This window comes from Apteryx rowi, unplaced genomic scaffold (genome assembly GCF_003343035.1).
Source record: "Apteryx rowi isolate R43461 unplaced genomic scaffold, aptRow1 scaffold_319, whole genome shotgun sequence".
NCBI classification, from domain to species: Eukaryota; Metazoa; Chordata; class Aves; order Apterygiformes; family Apterygidae; genus Apteryx; species Apteryx rowi.
This window is the reverse complement of record NW_020449630.1, coordinates 795,192-809,580: the sequence shown is the minus strand read 5'-3', so window position 1 is coordinate 809,580 and position 14,389 is coordinate 795,192. Positions and strand designations below refer to the sequence as shown.

The window sequence follows — 14,389 nt, the reverse complement described above, 5'->3', positions numbered from 1 at the left end:
TTACAGTTTCACAGTAATTAATGTGGAATTATTTTAAGGTATTTTAGTTACTTTCTTGCTGCAACAAACAATACTGTGATCTGCAGACAGCAGCCCAGCAGAGGCTCACCCATGCTGAATGGTGACTGTGGCAGGCTAAGATCTGGTGTAATGTCTCCTGGCAAACCCTGGAAAGGCTCCCGCATGATCTCCGGATGGATGGAGCAGGGGAGATGGTATCAGACATGCAGCTGGTCTGTCTTTGCAACACAGACTGTGTTAGCAGGATCTTTCATCTGGCTCCGATACTATATTTTCTTGAAGCTTTTTCAGTACTCAACACCCCTCTCTGGGTGCCGTGATTGAGCAGGACTGCAGTCATCTTCTGCTTACAGCCTACTTCATCTTGTCAAGTGGTTCAGCACAGCTGATTGTACCTTATAGTCCTTATTTGTACTTATTGCATATAGATAAAGATTGAAATACATGCAATTTTTTTCTATTTTTATGATGCTTTAAAATAGGGCTTAACATTCAGAGCTGTAGATCTTTAAAGGTACCTGGGAGCCAAAGTTGTGAACCTGTATGGTCAAAAACTCTATGGGATTAGGCACAGCAGTGTGCTACTAAAGTAAAAAGTTTGCTTAATACAAAGAGTGCTACTGGTGAGCAGCAAATACGTGTGGAGAATGCTAGAGGGTACGTGGTAATGTTAATAGGTTTTGCGAGCCTTTGTGTAGGGTGCTTTACAAGCCAAGGCTTTTCATCTCAAAGAAGGATGAGGAGGAGAGATGACTGAAGTCAAAGCATGACAGAAGGAATGTACTTTTCCGCCTGCACTTTTAGAAATAGCCACAGAACAAAATCAGGCTTGTTTAAGTAACCGTAGATGTGAAAATAAGACTAAATATTAGATCCGGTCTGCCTCAGAAAAGGATGACAAATTAAGTACATCCACTTCCCRTGTTTGTAATAAGAGCTTCATGTTACTGATTGCATAAGGAAGGATGGGCTCTGTGAGGGAATGGTGTTCCTCTGGTGATGAGCTCCTGGGCATGCTGAGCTTCCTGCCCTCTGATGCAATGAGACCCTTGGTTCCTTACCACATAACAAATGAAGCTTGAGCAAGATTTAAACCTTACTAGTGTTACTTAAAATCTTAAAAGAATGTCAGTATTAAGATTTTTTCTTCCTATTACATTTATAGAATTATTCTATTTATATATTTCACCCAATATATACATTACATTATTTTGATTTCTTTGCTGTCCTCAATAAATAGTATTTTAAATAAAGTGTTTTTTTTTTTTTTCCTGGAACTAATTCCTTCAACTCCTTTGGTTCTGAAACTCAGATCTGGGTACTGGAAATTCAGTTCTTTGTTTAAATAGAAACCAAACAATCCCATTTCTATGTGTGACTACTTCCTTTTTATCATTGTGTAACAATTATTGACAAACATTGAGTTTTATTACCCACTCTAAATTGACTGTGCTGTTTCCTTTGTAACAAAATTGTTTATAAATATCTGCTATTTATGAACATTACTTGTTTTCCTCTAAGGCTTGCAACTGTAGCAGCGTTGGTGCAACCAGTCTCCAGTGTGATGCACTGACTGGTCAGTGCCCATGCAAAGTTGAATTTGGAGGACAAGACTGTTCCAAGTGTGCGTTAGGCTACAGGGATTACCCGGATTGTGTTGCCTGCGACTGTGACTTGAGTGGAACCAAAGTGGAGATGTGTGATGATGCTGAAGGACTCTGTGGTTGCGAAGAAGAAACTGGCATCTGTACCTGCAAGGTACTGAAATATTCAGAAGTTTTGGAGACAGCATTGGGTTTTTTTGGTCACTTATTTCATAAAAATCATGGAAATCATTGGGCTGAAAAGGACCTCACAAGTCAATCTGGTCTTAACTCCTGCTCTGAGACATATCTGTGTACACCTAAATCATCCATAATGCATTTTCTATGGCAGTGCTAAACAGTTCTTATAAGGAAAGTATCTTTTCTATCCTGGCTGGAGAGATCTGGTCTTTCTTTTTATTTCCCAGATTTCCTAGATGCTTTTTTTGGCTTTCACAGACCTCTGAAGACTCCATTGATGGGAAATGGAGCACAGAGATGGAGTGGGTGGCCCCTTACTGTAGAATATGGCTGATTTATCTATTTCAAGCAGCTTAGCTTTCTCATTGCCAGACATATCTGACTGTACATTGTCAATATAGTCCTTGTATTTTCAGATGCTACTTGCACGTGCTATCATGTGTGGCAACCTGGGGCTCCTCTAGCAGACAGCTCCCATTTTGGGTCATTTCTCTGCATGGTGTTGTTGGCCAGGGACATCCAAAGCTCTCCAAGTTCCCTCTGGGATCTGGGTTGAAAACTGCCGGTTGAGGTTCCCAGTTTGGGCAGACCCACTGCAGCTGTAGGCCGAAGAGATAGCATCAGAGTAACCAACATGCCACTGTCGTTTCCCTCCTCAGGAACTGCTGTTATAACACCCTGAGAGTTTGCTTCTCCTACCTTCCTCTGCTTTTTTTTAAGTTGCCGGGTAATTTTGTTTTCAGCTTGTGGTCATCAGATTGTTGCACTCTACTCCAGATCTCTGTTAGGTAAAACTCACGGAATTTGATGTGGATGTGTGCTAAGAAGTCAGGATCACACCCTGTTGTATGCTCAGTCATAAAAAGGGTCATTTCTAACTGGCTACTGTGCTGAATTCTTGCCGAGTTTACTGCCAGCCAGTGTACATCTGATAGAGCAATGGTTGGATTCTTTCTCATCTTGTATGGGATTTGGGATATTTCACAGTTGCAGTCTTGCTGCAGTACCAAATTCAAATACACAGAACTAGTACATGTTTGTTCTTTCTATTGTTTGCACTTGCTCAGTGTAAATCCCATGTGCTTATTCTATATTAAGTGAATTTCTGTAACCACATCATTCTTACATTACACAAGAATCCTTTTTTTCCATGGATTTGTACTGTAAAGTAGAAATGAATGAGGATGCATTTGTCTTACTTTTCCTCTTTGCTGCTAGACTTCTGTCTGCCTCACAAAGGGCAAGTGTAGTTTTTTGAATAGGACAAAGGCCTGGCCATGAGTTCTGAGACAAAATTTTTGTAAACCTTATTAAATATAGGGGAATGGTGCTCATGATTTTTCAATATCACTATATTCTCTATATGTAAACACCTCTTATTCCAAGAACAATGCTATATGCTACATTTTTAGTGATATGATTTTTACATGTTTTATTTATCCCTCTTATTTTTCTCTGCAGTCTCATTTTGCCTTGCAAATAGTGCTAATAATAAGGTTAATCCATAACTCGTATGTATTTATTTTGATTCACTATTTAAAAGGTTGTTTTCTCAATAGAAAATTAGAGGAGAGCCAGCTTGTTATAGAAAAAATTATTCTGACACAATGAGCAATAGAGAAAATGTTTTTACCTCGGGCCTCTGCTTCATAGAGTCTAGGAATATTGTGCTGCAACAGTTGCACTTTAGAGTGCAGTCACATTAATTGATACCATCTTAAAGTTTCTGAGCAGACAATCTCTGATAAAAAGGTTGTTTTTTTCTCAGCATAAAAGCATAAATTCCCTACATGCTGTTTTGGCAGAAAATTACTTCATTCTTTGTATAGAGATAGACAGTTCCTTCCATCCCTGGATGTCAAAACATTCAAAAAAAACCCTAATTAAATGTTAGAAAACTCTAGTGAAGTAGGTATTGTATGTTAATCCTCATTAAACAAATGGAAAGAATGAAGTACAAAGAAGTTTTTTCTGCTCATACACACATGGTTTTATTAGATTTGGGAACAGCACATTGATTCAGATTATTGAGGCTGCTCTTTTGGAAATCAAAAAAAAAACTGTAATGACAGAAAAAACAATAAATACAAATCAGAGAATGTCAGCATTTCTATATGACTTAGTATGATGATGTTGCAAGTCCAAATTTATGTTTCCTCCACTATGACCAAAGGCAGTGCTTAAGAATAACTCAGGTGTATTGTTAAGAATAACTCAGATGTATTGCTAGTAGTGAAGTCTGAATTCTAGTATTAAAAAAGGAAACATTAAATATAGAGATTTAGTCGTATAGATCTTTCTGAAAAGGTGAGAATCTGTTCTTGAAAGACTGAATGATAGATAAGAACTTGCTTCAGTCCTATAAACATRCACGTACATAGTTTCCAGACTTCTGATACAAGTGCCAATCAATGCTGACTATTTTTTTCCAATGTTTTTTCAGGTTGGACTTACCAGTCAGGAACTGAGCTCACAAATAGACACTTGAGACTAGGTCCCCTCATTCCAGTTCATACTGAGCAGTTTCTTTGGCTTTGAGAGCCTGTTTTTCAGGGTGGAGGAAATTGTTCTTTCTGTCTTTAACACACATGTATTGTTGCTAATTTTAGCTAGGAATTCAAATATAAAAGTTTTGCTTAAAAGTGTATTTGTTCCACGTTTAAATAGAAAAACAAAACAGTAATGTATAAAAATGAAAAAAAATCTACTGTACTAGCAAAACAGAATAGATACAATAATTGACTTCCTGTCGTGTAGTTCATAAAGCCAATAGTTTTTCTTCCCAAAAAAGCCATCTTTCATTCAGCTAGCAAAGTCATCCATGTGTGCTTCTGTGCTTTTTGTTTTGTTTTGTTTATATCCTGCAGGAAAATGTATTTGGGCTACAGTGCAGTGAATGTAAACCTGGAACTTTTGCTCTGTTGGCTAGCAGTGCACTGGGGTGTACTCCGTGCTTCTGTTTTGGGATGTCCACATTTTGTTCAGAAGTAGAAGACCATGTGAGAATTCCTGTAAGTAAAGTGATATAAATGTAAATAGACAATTTGATGTTGTGCTCATTGTATCACACTGGTGTGCGTAGGGTTGCATGTATTTTATGAGTCAGGCTGAATGCGGTCAGCTAACTTAAGATAGCAGTAGCTTAGGGCAGAACGAAAAAGAAAGCAATAGTTAAATGGTARTAGCCTTGTTTCTGAAACCTTGAGTTTCAGTCCATACATTTTTTTATATAATTATCAGAATTGTTTCCAAGTTTCTTGGCTTGGGCATATATTACTCTAAAGTGGACTACTGACTATCTCAAAGAAGCTAAAACTGTTTACAGTATATTACACTGAGATAGAACAGTTTCGCAGGCTGAATCTGTTGCTCTTTGTGTTGTAGATAACCTTAACTCCCGATCAGTCCATTTTGCATGTAGTATCTCAGAGTAACCTGACTGGAACAGTGGAAGGTGTATTTTCTCAGTTTCCTGATGTTTTACTGGATGCTGCCATTGTTAGAAAATATTTAAATACAGAAGCATTTTACTGGAGGTTACCAGAGCAGTTCCAGGGAGACCAGGTAAGATCATTAAATAACTGGAATGTTTTATAGATCATTCCTTTATGGTGTAATGGTCACTTTAGCTCGATAATGTTTTTCTGTGTTAGTTCTATTCTTGTAGGTAATGACTTTATGAACTTTCAGTGACTGAATTTATTTATAGCAAGCACAAGTGTTTACATTACCCTCTCCTGATGAGATTTTTTTTGTCCCTGTAAGTGGGTAACACCCATATTTATTTATGGTGTTGCTCTTCAGAGATTGCATAGGGTCAAAAAGAGTGTATTTAGTTTTACTGTAGAAACCTGAAAGAGCTTTCAGCCTTGACACTGTATTCAGTATACAGATCATGGAATCTACTACTCACGAATTAAATGAAAATTGAGGGCATGCCTTGAAAGGGCCTAGAAGAAAAACCTGTGCCTGCGTTTTAGAAATACACATTTAACCTTGATGCARAAACTGCTGAGTTTGAGTCAATTTTCATGTTTTATTGCCAATTCTTCAAAGAACTGTCAGTTTTCAAGTCTTCTGATGACATTAAAATATTTTCAGCTAGCAACTATAACCTTGGAATAAATAAAAGTAATGATTTTTATCCAAACAGCTCATGGCCTATGGAGGGAAGCTGAGGTACGCTGTTGCTTTTTACGCCTTGGATGGCTTTGGAACCTCAAATTTTGAGCCACAGATTCTAATCAAAGGGGGTCACACCAGTAAATTGGTCATCTATGTAGACATCCCTTCTCCAGAAAACGGAGTAAGAAGTAATAAGGAAGTAGAAATGAAGGAGGTAAGCTAAAAGATTGGTGTGGAAAAGGGGACAATTTCCTTTTGCTGTGACCTTTTACAAAAAAGCCCCATATATTTAAGAAAATATTTTGAAAAATGCATACCTGACTTCAAACAGACTGAGTAAACATACTGCTGGATTAAAATGCATCCAGTGTAAGGAAAAAATGGGCAGTGGATGTCATGTTATAGAGGAAAATAGCATTTTGACTTTGTTTTCTATTTGGAAATGCTGAAGGTGATGATGCTGTGGGAAACTTTTTAAACATAGACTCAGATTTCAATGATAAATGAAATGCAGTCAGGTATTGCCCCTCTTAGCCAGTCTCATAGTGTCRTAGCCTGTATGTTACGCGCAATAGCCCAGGCATCATCATTTTGGTCCTGAATCTTGCCCTGGCAGAAGCAGGATAATTTCAGAGGAGATAACAAAGACCTCATTTGGTCCTTAGGACCTTAGGAGGTGAGGTCTAGAATAAGCAGCATCAGTCTCCTCTCGACACGAGACAGAGTACAGTTATGGCTATTTCTAACTGCATGTAAGATGAGTGCTGCAGAGTCCTAGTCCCCTGGGCACCTGGGTTCCCCAGATCTAGCCAGAAAAAAACATGCCTTGCATGCCTGGATTGCTTTTCTGTAGAAACTGGGCATGGAGGTGGGGGAAAGGGAAGAGAAGGAGAGTGAAATGATACAAAACTATGTCTTGCTCCAACATGGAGCAAGGTTTTGGAAGAGATTTTGGAAAATTTCCTGCGACCTAGATTTTAGACATAGTGACTGTGTTTCTGAAAGTGTAAGGAGGAAGAGTGTGTTACCTTTAAATAAAAACATGGGTTTAAACAATTGTGATTTAATGAATATGTGTCATGTTCCCTTAGGATTCTTGGAAATATTTTAACTCTGTGTCTGAGCAGCCTGTCTCACGTTCTGACTTCATGTCTGTGCTAAGCAATATTGAATATGTCCTTATCAAGGCAGCCTATGGCCAAGGATTACAGCAAAGCAGGTAAAACAATCTCTAAGTGCATTTACTTATTTATTTCATTTACTGTAATTTAACCTAGGAATAGTCTTAACTGAGCTATACAAAAAAGATTTAATTCAAATTAGACAAACTTCCAATTTCCTATTTATGACTTTCGTTCTTCTTCCTCTGATAAGAAAACATTTATTACCTTTAATGGAAGCAGAATCCCCCTTTAATTCCTTTTGTAAAACACTAAATATCTCTGCTGCTTTCTTTGATATAAAAGCCCATAAAGAAGCATAAAGACTTACAGACTGAGGCAATATTCTGCAGGATGGGCAATAGACTTGCATAAGTTTTCTAAATTACCTTTTTCCCATCTTATTTTCATGGATATTGAATTTTTTTGTTTTGTTTTTCATTTTACAGTGGAAAAATTGAAATACATGATCTTCTGAGTTCTTAAGTTTGTACAAATCTAGGGCTCTTCTGTTGGTTTATATACTCTGGGCAGTGGTTGCAAAATATTCCCACCTCAGAATGGTAGCATTTTACTACCATTTTAAACAGAACTAGATTACTGAAAAACTAGATTAATGAAGAGGAGGAGATGGGATCTGATCATTGCATTTGTCAGTTTGAAAAACAAGACAAGCAAAGACGCATCCAACCAAAACCCAGTTTCATACATCTTTACGTCTGTGAAGAAGTGTAGTTCCACCTCCAGATTTGGGAATATTTTTGATTCACAGGCCATCAACTATCTTTTTGATAGCTTTGTCCAAAAATCACTGGACAGAACTGCTGAATTTCTGTCTACTGTTTCTGAGGCGGAATTTGCTCTTGCATGGAGATTTGTCAGGTTTTTGCAGACCAATGGGAACCAGCCTATATTGCTTTGAAGTACTTTTGATTTGGTTGCTGTAGGTCTTATATATAGGTCCCATACATATGTAAAAAATCTTCAGATTTCAACACTGAGATGTTTCCGTGTGGAAAAGGAGACCATGGGAGAGAATTTACGGTAGCCCTATAGCCTTATCCTTCGAATGTAGTATGTTTGGATCTCAGTTTTGCTAGGATCTAGGATTGCTCTAGAKGTTCAGGCTCTTTTCTCATCCACATATCTCTTGCAGAATTGCAAACATCTCAATGGAAATTGCAGTGAAGTTTGAAGAAATGCATGTAGGCAGAACTAGAGCTCATCTTATAGAGCAATGTAGATGTCCTGTTGGTTATGCTGGATTCTCCTGTCAGGTACAGAGTCCTTGAATCCCTTTTGTGTGTCTAATACTGAGATAAAAATAAAGTTACTTAGAAGTTACTTGGCTTTCAGAAATGTTTTAAATGTTGATAGCCTTTTTTTTTTTTTTTTTTTTTTTTCTTTACTCATATATAGAGCTGTGCTCCAGGATACTACAGGGGGAAACATACAGGACTCAGTGTAAAGGAGCCTCATGCCCTGGTAGCGCCTTGTGTGCCATGTCAGTGCAACAACCACAGTGAAACCTGTGATCTGGAAACTGGAAAGTGCTTGGTATATGCATTTTATACATTGTTGTGCTGGTTTTGCCTGAGCATACAATGGCAGTAACCTATGGAAGGAGTTTTGGGGAGAAGTATATGGCTGTGCTATTTGGATAAAAGTAAAAGTATCAAGTTTTTTTGGACATAACCTTCTCAAAATTGTTAGTTATTTTACTTTTAATTTTCTTTTAAAAATAACTTTTGTCAGTTTTATCAGTTCAGTTTATCCATTTTCTTTTGAGACTTTTCGGGTTCTCGCCCTTGGTCTGGCTGAGCTCTGCTTAATCACACAAAAGAGGAGAAGTAAAGGAGCAGTATGCTGCATCACACCACAGARACTAGGTCAAAGTCAAATTCTTTGTCTGTCAGGAAGAAAATATCCTCTGGGTTGCAGTAAGTGAGGCTTTTTTAACACCCGGAGACTGAAGCAATATAAGGATGTGCCTCAGCCATGTTGCTCTTTTCTAATTTCTTTCACTTTATCCTGAAGGTTGCAAAGAGGAGGCACATTTGATCAACATGTTGCCTCTCAGTCATGGGATAACAGCCCTGTGCAAAGCTCATTCTCAGCTAACCAAATGAGGCACATTGACCACTACCAGAGAACAGACTTAATGACCAGACGTTCTTTCCTAAACTTTTTCAATTGCTTTGTTTTTCCAGTGATGAATTGGGTAGTTCAAAGTCAACTTTCGCTGAATTCACTCTTGAGTTCAAATTTTAAAGTAAGTTTCCTCACTCCCTCAGGCTTTTACGAACCATTCTTTAACTGCCAGATTTGGCCTAAACGATGAATCTGATAACATCTTTTGAAATTTGAACCTCATGAGTGAGAACTGTGAGGCCAAAACACATAAATCTTTCCCACTAGTGAATACTAGTCATTCTTCCTCTCTGCTTCACGTTGCAGGGTTGGCAAGTGACCCACGTATTAAGATTACTACTTAAAGACTTCCAGCCAAGTAACATTGACAAAAGAGATGGTTTTCATCTCTGGCTTTTCTGCTCCTGTGCGATAGGAGACTGCACTGCTACTACTTACTGTCCTCAACTAACCTCTAAAATGTATACACTCCCAAGAATATAAATCATAAAAAAAAAGAGAGAAAGTGATTTGTATTCTCTTAGGAGACTAGTAAAATAAATTATGTTTGTAATGTGGATTTAGTGTTTTAATATTAATAGCACTGCCTACTGATTAGTACTGCTGACCAATTAAATATACTGTGTCTGTGGATCTTAACTGTGGGTGGTCTGTGGTTTATAGTTCTCACATGCATTTGCTGTAACACTGTAACTTTATATTTTTGGTCCAGGTATCCTGTTTAATCTTCCATCAGTTGCTTGTTTTGGGRAGGGGAGGGTTTTTTTTCTTTTTCTTTGTACAGTCATTTCCTGGTCTGAATTGGATTAATAGAAGCAAAAATGTATAAACGTTCATGGCAGTTAAGAACAGAAATTAGGTCAGCATGCCTGATAGGGCATTCACATAAGACRTATAAGACATAAAATATGCCGGCATTCTGCTGAATTTTGCATAAAAGGTTCCTCCACCCAGACAATGCTGACCAATGGGCAGTGACATTTAGTGATGAAGACTGTATGCATTTATTGATTGGAGAGAGGATGGAGAGAAGATAAAGTTCCTCTCCTTGTTTGTTGTTATTTTAAACTGTCTGAATTCCTTTTTGTGTATCAGGACTGCAGAGATAACACAGTTGGTGATTACTGCAGTGCTTGTGCCCCAGGCTACTATGGGGAAGTAAYTGGATCTGTCAACGACTGCTCTCTTTGTGCCTGTCCCAGAGCCAACCCTGTTAGGTAACCAAAACTTATTAAATCCAGTGTGCATTTTAGCATTATAATTCCGGATGCCTTGTGCTCTGTCCCCCACAGTGACAACAGGACGTAGTTATAGTTACATCTCCTTAATTTCTAGATGTTTGAAAGCTACCTGTTTTAGTAAATGGAAGTTGCATTCTGAGTTGTTCCTGGTTAGTGGTAACTTTGTGAGGTTTTAAAAGCAAAATGATTAACTAACAGCCTATGTCAAATCACTCTTTAAAAGTTGCTTAGTCACATAGAAGGTTTTATAGATAATGGAATAAGTTCCTCTGACATTTTAATTTTAAATTTGGTTCCCTTTATTTATTCTAAAAACAATACTTCTGTTTTTACTAAGATTCAGATTGTTCTTTAGTCAATGCAGGAACTTTTCATGAGATCGGTTCTAGGTGCAGAACAAGTACTCTTTTGTTTGAAATTTTTACACCTGTTTGGTAGAGGAACAGTTCAACTCTTTTGAACATCAAAATTCTGTGCAGGCTATTTTTCCTCCTGAATTTTGAAAGGCATATTTGATGTTTGCTTTTGGACACTTGAATCAGGGCATGAGCCTGGCAACTCTAATGTTTGCAAACAAGTCTCAGCTAGATGAATGCTATAGGCATATCAGCCTAGTTTTCTTTACTATAGTTTTCTCATATATAAAAGGGGGAAGGGACAATGGATAGAAATCAGTGTGCTGATTTATTTGGAGTATTTTTGGCGGAGGATTCTGTTGTTAGAGAAAATCCATTACCTCCTATATGCTTAGGATCCTTATCTGTGGCCATGCAGAGGACTAAACAGAGCTAGGAATGGCTCAGATGATCAGGGTAGGCTTCAAACTAGGCACATCCTCAAGGTGGTGATGATCCCCAAAACTGTCTTGCTGCAGCAACAGGTGACTCACAGTGTCCTTGCTGGCGAACAAGAAGCCAGCTAACTCAGCTGCTCTCGGGAGAGGGAAGTGGGAGAAGTCACCAGTATTAAATGATTCATAAAAGATCTCCTCCAATTTGATTATGCAGCATCCATTTTTATTTGTCTTATCTTTCAGATTGTAGGCCATAAGCTGCTTTATCATGCTAAACAGTGTTTGAGTAGCGTTGAGAAAGCAAATTTTTAAGAAACAAATAAATTCAAAGCACAAATTCTAGAGCACTGCATCAGATAGAGCAGAGGATGCTGTTGCTTACAGAATTAGCCTTGTGTGCACCTATACTTCTGAAACAGCTCTCTGTCTTTGTATGTTTTTCCGTTTATGTGCTAGCTGGTGTTTGTTTATCCTTCCTCCAGTTTTAGTCCCACTTGTGTCCTGAAAGATGTTCACGATTACCACTGTGATGCTTGTCTCCCAGGATATGAAGGACAGTACTGTGAAAGGTGAGTTGGATAAGCTGACTCCATTTATCCCCAACCCCCAAGGACAGTGTTGATTAATATAAGCCATATTTATACTTGGAATACATTAGTCGATTTTCATAAATAAATATACAAGTAAGCACTGAAGGACTTGGTGATTTGTTGGTTACTGATAAGAAACCATTAATTACAAATCTATTAGTGATTCTCAGAGATAAAGGTAACATCTTCTGATTTTATGATTTGCTAAGGGATAATCCCCTGATAGCCTGTGTCCCATTCCTCCCCACTCAGGTGCTCCCTGGGGTATTACGGTGACCCTCAGGTCACTGATGGCAGCTGCCAGCCGTGTCAGTGCAATCCAGGCGGTTCTGCTCACGTTAACTGTGACCGTGCCACTGGCCAGTGCCTCTGCAAGCCAGGTGTGACAGGACAGCTCTGCGAGGAGTGTGAACTGAGGCATCTTCTGGTGGAAAATGAGTGTATCTGTAGGTGGCTTTGAAATTCTTTTCTTTCCCAGTGGGCTTTGGTCTATTCCAGCGGCATTTATGTGCACGCGACTATTACTTGTGTGTGTTTTCTGACATCAAGCCTTACTCTTCCTATGGATAGTTTGTCAAGGAAAGGAATTTTAAGAAAGGAATTTTAAGAAATTTAGTATCTCTGTAGGACAAGGGGTTGCACTAAGGGATCTCCAAAGGTCCCTTCCAACCTCAGCCAGTCTGTGGTTTTAMGAACACAGAGGAAACCACAGTAGAGCAGTTAATCCTTAATGCTGCGTTATGCAGTGCTACACATAAGTTTAAGAATTAGATAATTTTAATACTTATTTATTTGCTGTCAGTAGCATACTTTTATTTATTTGAAAATGCTAAGTTCATATGTTATTTACTCTTTGGCATTCAGATTGCTGTAATGCCACCTTTGGAGTCACCTCAGTTATGTGGGCATACTTCACCAATATAAACATGTATGTATGGGGGGGAGTGGCAGAAAGACCAATCAAGACCAATCTGCTTTTACTATGAATTGGGAATTTGGACTCAAATTTTGCTTCATATAAGCGAAACAAGCCCAAGAAATAAAGGGAATTACACCACTGTGGACCTAGTTTTACTGTCTGCCTAACCTGTTTGGGTGAACATCAGTGGTGTCACCCTGGATTTAGAGCAATATAGTCAAATAGGCTGAATAAGTCTATAGTATAGCAAACAGCTTAATAGCCAGTAGGATTTATAAGGCTTGACTGGGTGCCAAACTAAGGAGAATATGTTTGGAATAGGCCCCCTTTTGGATCTGGCAGGGGGGAAATACTGCAAATGTATATATTCAAAATTATTATGTTCAATAAGTCTTAACACAAAAAGTGAGGGTACATTCTCTCTAAATCAAAACAAATTTTGGCTTCTTTTTGAAACTAATATTATTTGCTCTTCTTAAAATCATTTCTTTAGCTTGTGATGACAACTGCACAGGCATTTTGTTAAACAATTTGGATAATCTCGACAAAGCAATACTTTCAGTGAACCTCACTGGTGTTGTCCGTGCACCCTATGAGATATTGTCAGAGTTGGAAAATGCCACAAAACGTCTGAAGGTAAAACAAACACACCAATGACAGAAATATTTAGTTACACCTTTAAAGCAAAACTTGTAGACACTCATATGCCAGCAACTTAGCAGAAGTCCTCCTGAAGTTCATGGCTTTAATGTGTGCAGGTATAAGTGATATCAGATTAAGAACATTACATTTGGTATAGGAACATACTTTATGTCCTTTAACTGCCTATATTACTTTCTTTTCATTTGTTGTACTTTCATTTAAATGAATATATCAATACATTTTTCAGTCTGCAATGTGATTATTGTACGCTACTATATGTGTGCGCTTCACCTTGGTATTCTGAGATGTATTCTCACTTAAACCCCTGGAAAGATAGTTAAGCTTGCTGAAAATTATGCCCCTACTTGCAGTAGCTCTGGGCCAGTATTAGGGATCCATATAATCCAGCAGTGAAATAGTAGAAATGTCAGGCCAACTTGTCTTCCCTTTTGGCCCTTTTGCTAAAGGAGCATCTCCTGAGACCTTGGTCTTGAGGCTGATCCCCCTGGGGAGGAAAGGGTCCAGCAGGCTGCTTCGCCATGTCACTTTGCTTTCCTTATGGTTATGTGGCAGTGGCAGGTGCCTTCCTCTGTCCTCCATCTCGGGTGACAAAAACTGGGGAGAATTTTTCAGCATCAGAGGCTTTCAGGCTGCCTGCGGTTTGAGCCTTTCTTCCAGCCTCCTCTCACCCCATAAATAAAGTATGAAGTGTCACGTTTTGTGGTCCCATCTAAAATATTAGAAGGTGACTTACTGTTGCTGAGGATTAAGTTCCCATGCTCTCTGCACAAAGCCAGAGATAAACAGAATCCTCCCTACTTTGTGATCACTAAAGTAAGCACATTTCACAGAATCACAGAATCACAGAATGGTTGAGATTGGAAGGGACCTCTGGAGATCATCTAGTCCAACCCCTGCTCAAGCAGGGTCACCTAGAGCACGTTGCACAGGATTGCATCCAGG

At 38.5% G+C, this 14,389-nt stretch overlaps 1 protein-coding gene across 1 annotated transcript in view; it reads left to right on the top strand.

Annotated features, from left to right (window-relative positions):
• The window catches only part of LAMA1 (laminin subunit alpha 1), an 84,843-nt gene that overhangs the window by 35,503 nt on the left and 34,951 nt on the right, over positions 1–14,389 (top strand). The window contains exons 22-32 of the mRNA XM_026070785.1: positions 1,543–1,779; positions 4,673–4,816; positions 5,190–5,369; positions 5,959–6,144; positions 7,022–7,149; positions 8,247–8,367; positions 8,510–8,647; positions 10,337–10,458; positions 11,758–11,844; positions 12,118–12,311; positions 13,278–13,420. Of these exons, the coding sequence (XP_025926570.1) occupies positions 1,543–1,779; positions 4,673–4,816; positions 5,190–5,369; positions 5,959–6,144; positions 7,022–7,149; positions 8,247–8,367; positions 8,510–8,647; positions 10,337–10,458; positions 11,758–11,844; positions 12,118–12,311; positions 13,278–13,420 (1,680 nt within the window). The remainder of the gene's footprint in view (positions 1–1,542; positions 1,780–4,672; positions 4,817–5,189; positions 5,370–5,958; positions 6,145–7,021; positions 7,150–8,246; positions 8,368–8,509; positions 8,648–10,336; positions 10,459–11,757; positions 11,845–12,117; positions 12,312–13,277; positions 13,421–14,389) is intronic.